The 10,627-nt window shown below is 45.3% G+C and overlaps 1 protein-coding gene across 1 annotated transcript; it reads right to left on the bottom strand.

The window, feature by feature from the left end:
* Positions 1–7,478: 7,478 nt before the first annotated feature.
* On the bottom strand, positions 7,479–10,117 carry LOC143818581 (uncharacterized). Its single transcript, XM_077299846.1, has 3 exons — positions 9,891–10,117; positions 9,185–9,341; positions 7,479–8,639 (listed from the first exon to the last, which is right to left on the bottom strand). Exons 1-3 carry the CDS (start codon positions 10,069–10,071, stop codon positions 7,658–7,660), a joined length of 1,320 nt encoding a protein of 439 aa, XP_077155961.1. The 5' UTR covers positions 10,072–10,117; the 3' UTR covers positions 7,479–7,657.
* Between the last annotated feature and the right edge of the window lie 510 nt (positions 10,118–10,627).

Below are 10,627 nucleotides of genomic sequence, written 5' to 3'. Positions count from 1 at the left end.
AACTGAAATTGAAGGGAACCTGTCCCCCCTCCCCCAGGTGTTTCTATGTTTTACAGCCACCTTGTACAGCAGTAATGCTGCATGTGTGCAAGGTGGCTCGGAAACTTATTCTCCTTGCCCATGGGGAACTGAACACGTCTAAAATGAGTCCTCTGAGACCATTAAAACGTCCCTCAGGTGTGATTTTCCTTTGTATTGACACGCAACAAGCTCCTTGGTAGCGCTGCCCGTCTTCTGGCATCATTGTTTGGCTGGCTGCGCCTCTGCCGCCGCCTTGCCCCACACAACGCCCCTCGGTGTCTTATTTATTTTGACTGCGAGGGTGTGATTGACGGGCATGAACGGTGCATTTCTTCGCCTATCCCTCATCTCCTTCCGCCTTCTTCGGACTGTGCGGCTTCATGGTCGTGGCATGCGATAAGGGATCAGCTGACGCCGCATAGTCTGAAGCAGGTGTAAGAACCCAAGCGAGAGGCGAACATATGTACTGCGCCAGGCCATGAATCCCAGCCCTGCAGTGTTTTAACAATGTTAAGACACTGCGGGGCTGGGATTCATGGTCATCGCGAACCGCACCGGCCGACATCAAATGTTGTCAGAGGACGGGCAGTGCTAACAGCGCAAGGCCAAGGGATAACACGACAGCGCAGACTCCTGTGCAACAAATAACGAAGCTCAGGAGGCCGCGCAAAGCACCAAGGTGGCATTTTTGTCAGCTGTGCTGCGTCTCATTACGAAGGGAACTCACGCCTCCAACACAGTTTGACTGTATAAAGGGCTAAATGTTATACGTGTTTCATTCAGCGTGTGCAAGGAGAAAAATTAAAAGAGCAACCTTTGACTTGTGCAGCACTACTGCTGCATAAGCTGTGGCTCTTCTAGTTTGTAACCCCTGAGGGGGGGTTAAAGGTTACCTTTGAAATCGGTTCAATTAGGCTTCGGCCTACACTCTGCTCCACCTGCAGAGCCCAGGCTCCAACACCGCTAGTTGCTGTCCGGAAGTGCTAGCTGCACAGAGCCAAACACCTCGCCAATGTGTCAGTGGGGTTCAGCACCGCCAGCTGTTCCCCTGCTGTGTAGCCGGCAACGTGTCCTGCGACCGCCACGCAGACACAACAGACCCAAAGCTGTCGCCAGTGCAGGCTTCGGCCTACACTCCCCTCCCCCTGCTCCTCCTTCTGCTGACCCTGGGCTCTAACACCGCCAGTTGGGGCTCTAGGAAGACAAGCTTGAATAGGTCCCCATCCTGGTTCCATTACCGTCAGCTGGTTCCGGGCAGAGCCTTTGGCTTAGGTGCCTCCCTCTGGGTATCCAAGTTCCACCAACGTCAGGTGGTCCTTGGTAGTGCTTTCAGGCACGGGTACCTCCTGCTTAGTAACCGGGTTCCAGTAACGTCAGCTGGTCCTCGGTAGTTCCATTGGCTCTTGGATCTTCGGCTACCCATCCGGGTTCCAGTACCGTCAGCTGGTTCTCGGCAGTGTCTTTTGCTCTTGTACCTTCTGCTCCCCATCCTGGTTCTAGTACCGTCAGCTGGTTCCGGGCAGAGCCTTTGGCTTAGGTGCCTCCCTCTGGGTATCCGAGTTCCACCAACGTCAGGTGGTCCTTGGTAGTGCTTTCAGGCACGGGTACCTCCTGCTTAGTAACCAGGTTCCAGTAACGTCAGCTGGTCCACGGTAGTTCCATTGGCTCTTGGACCTTCGGGTAGCCATCCCATTTCCAGTTCCATCAGCTGTTTCTCTGCATTTTCTCAGCCTTCTTGTACCTTCTGCTACATTTCCAAGTTCAAGACCCTAAAGACGATGACCCGGAAGACCACCCCTAAGATGATGACGACACCAGAGACGACAACCACCGAGATGACGACGACCCTGGAGACGATGACCCTGAAGACGACCCCGATGACGACGACCCCGGAGACGACGACCCTGGAGACAACGACGACAACCTGGAAGACCGAGAAGCAGAAGAACAAGAGGCTGCAGAACAAAGAGCAGAAGAACATTAAGCATAAGACTAAATATAAGAGCAAAAGATATTATCTAAATTATAAGCAGAAGAAGACTAAGCAGTGTATGGGGGTGAGTCCGTTCCTCCTCGTGGTGCCCCTGGATAAAGCCTGATGCTGCAGGCCAAACTGAACGCGGACAAATGTACCTCTTTTGTGACAGGCAGAACGGAAGGTGTAATCTTCAAACTTTTATAGATAACAACTACGGGAATGCCTGTCACAAATAAGAATATGATGAAGAAGTTGAATATGAAAAAGATAATAGTTAAATATAAAGAATATGAACAATGTAAAAAAAAAATATTATAGGTAGAAGAAGAAGAAGATGAATAAGGTGAAGATAGTTGATGTCAAAGAAGCTGATGATGAGGATAATGAAGAAGAAAGTGTGGGAGAAGTAAAAAAGAAGGTGAAGGATGTGGAAGTAGTGAAACATCAATATCTGACAAAATAATAAAAAAAAATAGTCAAAATCTTTCTAACGCCGAACGTCATAAAAAAAAACAAAAAAAAACCTGCTATTCTATTTGTTTGGGCTAAACCTCTGTGCCTTTAATGTCTCCGCCACCTCCCCCAATACATCCTACATTATTCTTAGTTGTTTTCCTTCATGTAGAATGAACCTACAAGGAAAGAAAGGGTTTATTTTAATTCCGATATTTTCGTCCCATTGACTTGCATTGGGATCGGGTATCGGTATCGGATTAGATCCGATACTTTGACGGTATCGGCCGATACTTTCCGATACCGATACTTTCCGATATCGGAAGGTATCGCTCAACACTAGCGATGAAGCGACGGTAAAAATTAGCAAAGCCCAGGAATTTCTGAAGGCTCTTTACAGATGTAGGTTGAGTCCAATCATAAATGGCCTGAACTTTAACAGGATCCATCTCGATAGTAGAAGGGGAAAAAATGAAACCCAAAAAGGAAACCTTCTGAACTCCGAAGAGACATTTAGACCCCTTCACAAACAAGGAATTAGCACGAAGGACCTGGAATACCATTCTGACCTGCTTCACATGAGACTCCCAATCATCCGAAAAGACCAAAATATCATCCAAATATACAATCATGAATCTATCCAGATACTTTCGGAAGATGTCATGCATAAAGGACTGAAACACAGATGGAGCATTAGAGAGCCCGAATGGCATCACCAGGTACTCAAAATGGCCCTCGGGCGTATTAAATGCTGTTTTCCATTCATCGCCCTGTTTAATACGCACAAGATTATACGCCCCTCGAAGATCTATCTTGGTGAACCAACTAGCCCCCTTAATCCGAGCAAACAAATCAGACAGCAGAGGCAAAGGGTACTGAAATTTGACCGTGATTTTATTGAGAAGGCGGTAATCTATACAGGGTCTCAGAGAACCATCCTTCTTGGCCACAAAAAAAAACCCTGCTCCCAACGGTGACGAAGACGGGCGAATATGCCCTTTCTCCAAGGACTCCTTTATATAACTCCGCATAGCGGCGTGTTCTGGCACAGATAAATTGAAAAGTCGGCCCTTAGGGAACTTACTACCAGGAATCAAATTAATAGCACAATCACAATCCCTATGAGGAGGTAGGGCACTGGATTTGGGTTCATCAAATACATCCCGGTAATCCAACAAAAACTCAGGGACTTCAGAAGGAGTGGAAGAAGCAATTGACATCAACGGAACATCGCCATGTACCCCCTGACAACCCCAACTAGACACAGACATTGATTTCCAATCCAATACTGGATTATGAACCTGTAGCCATGGCAAACCCAACACGACCACATCATGCAAATTATGCAACACCAAAAAGCGAATATCTTCCTGATGTGCAGGAGCCATGCACATGGTCAACTGAGCCCAGTACTGAGGTTTATTCTTGGCCAAAGGCGTAGCATCAATTCCTCTTAATGGAATAGGATACTGCAAAGGCTCCAAGGAAAAACCACAGCGCCTGGCAAACTCCAAGTCCATCAAATTCAGGGCAGCGCCTGAATCCACAAATGCCATAACAGAGTAGGACGACAAAGAGCAAATCAGAGTAACAGACAAAATAAATTTAGGCTGTACAGTACCAATGGTGACAGACCTAGCGAACCGCTTAGTGCGCTTAGGACAATCAGAGATAGCATGAGTGGAGTCACCACAGTAAAAACACAGCCCATTCTGACGTCTGTGTTCTTGCCGTTCAGTTCTGGTCGAAGTACTATCGCATTGCATAAGCTCAGGCCTCTGCTCAGAGGACTCCGCCAAATGGCACAAAACTTTGCGCTCGCGCAAACGCCGATCAATTTGAATGGCCAAGGACATTGATTCATTCAGACTAGCAGGCGTGGGGAACCCCACCATAACATCCTTAAGGGCTTCAGAAAGACCCTTTATAAAAATTGCTGCCAGGGCACACTCATTCCATTGAGTAAGCACAGACCATTTTCTAAACTTCTGGCAATATACCTCCGCTTCATCCTGACCCTGACACAAAGCCAGCAAGATTTTCTCTGCCTGATCCACTGAATTCGGTTCGTCATAAAGCAATCCAAGCGCCAGAAAAAACGCATCTACATTACGCAATGCAGGATCTCCTGGCGCAAGGGAGAATGCCCAGTCTTGAGGGTCGCCACGTAACAAAGAAATAACAATTTTTACTTGCTGAATGGGGTCACCAGAGGAGCGGGGTTTCAAAGCAAGAAACAGTCTACAATTATTTTTGAAATTCAGAAACTTAGATCTATCCCCAGAAAACAAATCAGGAATTGGAATTCTAGGCTCTAACATCGGATTCTGAACTACATAATCTTGAATGCTTTGTACCCTTGCAGCGAGTTGATCCACACAAGAGGACAGACCTTGAATATCCATGTCTACACCTGAGTCCTGAACCACCCAGAGATTAAGGGGAAAAGAGAGACAAAACACACTGCAAAGAAAAAAAAATGGGTTCAGCACTTCTCTTATCCCTCTTTTGAGATGCATTAACACTTTGTGGGCCAGCTGTACTGTTATGGACCTGGTGGTTAGGAGCACCCGGAATGATCTGATGGTTAAACTAGAAATCGGGACAAGCTCTGGGGAAGTGGGAACTCTGCTGACCGCAAACCCTAATCCTATCACACACACTAGAAATAGCCGTGGAGCGTACCTAACTCTCCCTAGACGCCTCATCACAGCCTAAGAGCTAACTACCCCTAAAGATAGAAAATAAAGCCTTTCCTTGCCTCAGAGAAATTCCCCAAAGGAAAAGGCAGCCCCCACAAATATTGACTGTGAGTTAAGAGGAAAGTCACAAACACAGGAATGAAACAGGTTTTAGCAAAGGAGGCCAGTCTTCACTAAATAGTCAGAGGATAGAAAAGGGAACTATGCGGTCAGCACAAAAAACTACAAAAAACACACAGAGTATGCAAAAAGACCTCCACACCGACTCACGGTGTGGAGGTGCAACTCTGCACCCCCAGAGCTTCCAGCTAGCAAGGAAATATCATGGTAGCAAGCTGGACTAGAACTTAGCATGTACTAAGAAATAAATTCAGAAAGCAATGAACAACAAATGAATTAGCAGGGACTTAGCTTCTGCTGGAGTAGACAGGTCATCAGAGAAGTCCAAGAGAGATCTGAACCAATACTGAGACATTGACAGCTGGCAAGAAGTAACGATCTGAGTGGAGTTAAATAGGGAAGCCAGCATATTAATAAACGAGGGCAGCTGAGCAAGCCAACCTCAAGGACCAGCAGTTCCACTCAAAGCCACCAGAGGGAGTCCAAGGACGGAACTCACCAAAGTACCATTCATGACCACAGGAGGGAGTCCGAGAACGGAATTCACAACAATTCTCTAAACCTTTGCAGCATGTCTGACCTCCTTCACTTCACCCCAACGCAGCGGGTTTTGTATAACTGGCTCTTGTTGCTGATCCACGAAGGAGGAGAACAAGAATGTGGGTGCATCGTCTTCTCACGAAACGCCTCACTAAAGGCCATTTCAAGAGGCTCTATACAGCTCTGTGGCAACATCCCGAAAAATTCTATCTATACTGTCGCATGACCATCACAACATTTGATAGATTGTTGGAGATTTTATGTCCCGGTATAACATATCAGGACACAAGGTTGCGCAAAGCCATATCCGCAGAGGAGCGTCTTCTCCTAACCTTACGGTATGTATTACATATTCACCATCCTCACATACTGTTTTGTTTTACTTTTAAAACAGTTGGTTTTTATCAGTTCTTTCCAGGTATATGTGGACAGTAGGTCACAAACATATATATAAGCTTTACCAAAATTTACTAGTCAAGTTGCATAAGTAAATTTTTGTTTTTGAAGACCTTATCCTGCTTTACAGGAAACCAACAAAAATTGTGCCTATTAATGTTTTTTGTGTACTGGTTTAACATAAATAATATTTTTTTTGTTTCATTTTTCAGCTTCCTGACAACTGGATTGTCATATGCAGGACTTCACTTTGAGTTTTTAATAGGACGCTCAACAATTTCTGGCATTGTACGTTTAACCTGTCGCCAAATATGGGAGAAAATGAAAGACCTTGTTATGCCTGAGCCAAAGCACGCTGATTGGCTACAAATAGCCCGTGGTTACCAGCAAAATTGTGACTTCCCTAACTGCATTGGAGCCGTGGATGGGAAACATATCAGGGTACGTAAGCCGCCGAACTCTGGCTCCCAATTCTATAATTATAAGCAGTTTTTCTCTGTAGTTCTGTTAGCTGTAGTTGACAGTAACTACAGGTTTATAATTGTAGACATTGGGGCCTATGGGCGAACTGGAGACTCTAGGGTCTTCAATCCGTCCAATATGGGTCGGCGGCTAAGTGACAACCTGTTAGATCTCCCACCGCCACAACAACTCCCAGGCTCCAGTGCGGAAGCAGTGCCTTTTGTTTTTGTTGGAGATGAGGCGTTCCAACTGACCAGACATGTCATGAGGCCTTATCCACGGCGCAACCTCGACCACCGGATGAAAATATTTAATTTACGGCTTTCTAGGGCGCGGAGACTGTTGGAGTGTGCCTTTGGGATTCTGGTGGCCAAATGGCGTGTTCTCCAGTCTGCCATTCAGCTCAGTGAAACTTCATTGAACGAAGTGATCAAAGCGTGTGTAATTTTGCACAATTACACCCGCATACATGATTGCTCATCAGATGCTATTGGTGAACACATGTTGAGCAATGTGATTAGGCCTACACCACATGGCCCTCCTACGCGCCGTCCCCTTTCTGGCATAAAAGTTAGGGATGTTTTCACCAATTATTTTGTTTCTCCTCCTGGTGCCACTCCCTGGCAAGATTATGCTGTGTCTCAGTTGTGATGTAATTTTTTTGCCCTTATATTTGTTAAATACAATTTATTATGCCATTTTAAACGGTAACGTGTGTGTTTGATTTCCTTAATTACCAGATTTGGAGCAGACCATATGTGTTTGGTGTTGAAATGATTAGTCCGCAAACATCATTTTGCTTTAGAATTTTTATTTTTTTTTCAAACTGACTCAAACTTTTGAGGGCAACTTGCCACCATATTTTTTTAGGTTATTTTTGTTTTGGGTTAAACAACAAACAAAATAAACAATCCAGACAATACAAAACAACAACAGCCATGGTTTGGCTGAACATATATGGACCTCACCAAAAAGAAAATAGAAATTACAGATCCCTGTAAGTAGGCGGGGGAGATAGCGGCAGCTCGGGGTCCTGTTCAGGGGGCATTTGTTGCGCCAATTGTCCTTGATCCTGTGAGGATGCTGTTGGTTGCGGAGCGGAACTCTGCCCTTGTCCATATTGGGCATTTGGTTGTTGGCCATAAATAAATTCTCTCTGCAACTCCTGCTGACGCAGATATTGGGTGTAGTCATACCCCATCCCAAAATGGCCATGTTGTCCAAACCCAGGTTGGGACCAGCCTACATCACTGGGTCTGGAAAAGTGGCCATATTGGGAATGGGGGTTGTAGGCTGCCATTTGTTGCAGTGCAGGCCTTTGCATATTTTGGGGTGGGATGGGCTGAGGTGGAGGCATACGTGGAGTAGGTGGTGCAAATCCTGATTGATCCTGCACCTGTTGAGGAAATTGAAGGCGCAAGAGGTTTGTTGGTGAAAGCTGCCTTCTCTCAATGAATTCAAATACCTCATAGGGGTTATTTGGAGGGGTGCTTAAATCAATCAGGATTTGCATGCACCCTCTCACACGTAGCCTCACCTCACGGGGAAGGGGGCGAAGGTAGCGGGCAAGGCTGTGAGAAAAGGTCTCCTCTCCATCATCCGTAGCTGCCCTGGACAAATAATTGAGGACACCTGCGTCCACATCCCTCCTTGTCGCTTGCACCTCTCTCCTTCGGCGCCCTCTGGGTAAAGGCACAGATGCCTGTGGGGATGACACCGGTGGGCCAGTAGGACTGCTGCTCTGGCCTTGCTCCTCCTGGCTTGCAGGTTCATGTGCTGCTGAGGGTGGTGGTTCTGGATCTTGGACACTTGGTGCTGTGTCTTGTGATGCTGGAGCAGTTGGTCTCGGAATGATGGAGTGATCATATGAAGAAGATGGGCCTGCCACCTCTTCATCCACACCAACCGGATCTATTACTGCTTCCGAATCCGACCCAGTCTCCCTCTCTATGAGTTTGGACTGTGTTCTGTCATTAAACAATAAAGACAAAAAGAAAACAGGAAATAGGTCAATATTTAGTAGACATTATTTTCTCCCACATCTGTGTGTCCACAAAACATCAGATCCTCAATAGATCTCATTCCAAAAACCCATGTTATATGCTAGTCACACAATGGGATCCAAGATTTATCCCGTGAGTCACCCAAACTGATGAAAAGACTACCACAACACATCATACTGTCGCCTACCATTGAAAAGCTACACAAACAGAGTGAAGACCCACCTCTTACAACAATCACATAACCTGCAGTAAACACATATGAAAAAAAAAACAGAATGAACAGCTGGACCCACGCCTACTGTATTGTCACCCATCCCTTGTTGGAGCTTGTGAGGCTTGGCGGCCAGGGTCCTCTCTCATCCTGGTCCATATTTTTGCAAATATTGTTAGCCATTTTGATTTTGCATATGTTTAACACTCCTTACATCCAAAGTGGCATGGAATAACCATAAAAAAAAAAACCCAAAAAAAATATTATTTGAAAAAAGTGTTGTGTGGTTATGACTTACTGCCTTAAATCCATACTGCCATCCAAAAACGAAAGACGGTCATAATAGATATCTTTTCTTTTTTTTGGTGGTGCTGCTGACCCACTTCTTGCACGCATCTGACGTTCCCGCCGGTACTGGTCCCGGATGCTGCGCCATCTTCTCATAACATCATCCACTGCAATGACATGGTCCAACATGGTCCAAGCCCTCATTCTGCACATTGCTTAAAACAGTTGTCATTGATCGATAAATAATCTTATTATTAGTTCTTTATATAGCACCATTATTTCCATGGTGCTGTACATGTGAAAGGGGTTACATACAGGGTTCTAGATATCCTTTACAGTAAACAAGTTTACAGTAACAGACTGGTACTGAGGGGAGCGTGCCCTGTCCTTGCGGAGTGACATTTCTGGATATTTTAAAGACGATACTTCAAAAGCATTAGGAAATTATTATCCTAAAGTAAGACCTCAATTAGGACAGAATAAAAGAACATGGCCTACAACCCTCTGTACTAGTTTTGTGCTTACAAAAATAGGACACAACGCAACATCAATATTAGGTATGTCCGTTAACACTATATCATGTTAATCATCTTTGGTTTGTTCCCAAAAGTTGCCATAATATCAGAATAAAAAATTTTAAAGTCAAATTTGGAACTAAAAAAGGTCGGTCAAGCATTTTTGAAGGAGACATAATGTTAAGACATTATTGTACTTACAAAGTTGGGTCTGCTCCGCATGTGGCCTTTGGGCATAATCAGGGAATAAGATCCCACATATCGCACGCCATGCTGCCTCTTTCCTGGCCCTGTTGGAATAATTTGCATCCCGCTGGTCCCAGATTTCGGGCCTTTCTTGGACCAGGATGAGGAGCATATCGACGTTTATGATGGTGGACATGCTGCTTGCAACTCCGTGGAGGCGAGAACCAGACTTCCGGGATGTGTGTGGGGCGTTTTCAGCTAATTAGCATGTCTGAGATTCATGATTGAGTGTTTGTCACAATTCCTTGCACCTGGCGATGTCTGGAGATGTCTGGCGTATTTCTCGCAAGTCACACTGCTGGTCCGTGTGTAATCCATATTTTTCTCGCCCCCATAGACTTTCATTGGCGATTTATTTGCGCAATACGGTGACAAACGCAGCATGCTGCGATTTTGTACGGCCGTAGAGGACCGTATAATACGGATCAGTAAAATACGGCTGATAGGAGCTGGGCCATAGAGAATCATTGGGCCGTGTGTTATGCGTATTTTACGGATGTATTTTCTGCGCTCATACGTCCGTAAAACTCGCCAGTGTGACGCCGGCCTAAGGGAACTAAAAAATACAGTGATAAATGAAAAAAATATTTTTAAATATATTTAAAAAATAAAACATTGAAATCACAGGCCTTTTGTAAGTAAAGTCAGTACAATATAATATTAATGAACCCAATTGGTAAATGGCATAATCA

The sequence above is a fragment of the Ranitomeya variabilis genome, chromosome 3 (genome assembly GCF_051348905.1).
Source record: "Ranitomeya variabilis isolate aRanVar5 chromosome 3, aRanVar5.hap1, whole genome shotgun sequence".
NCBI classification, from domain to species: Eukaryota; Metazoa; Chordata; class Amphibia; order Anura; family Dendrobatidae; genus Ranitomeya; species Ranitomeya variabilis.
This window is presented reverse-complemented; position numbering and strand designations above follow the sequence as displayed.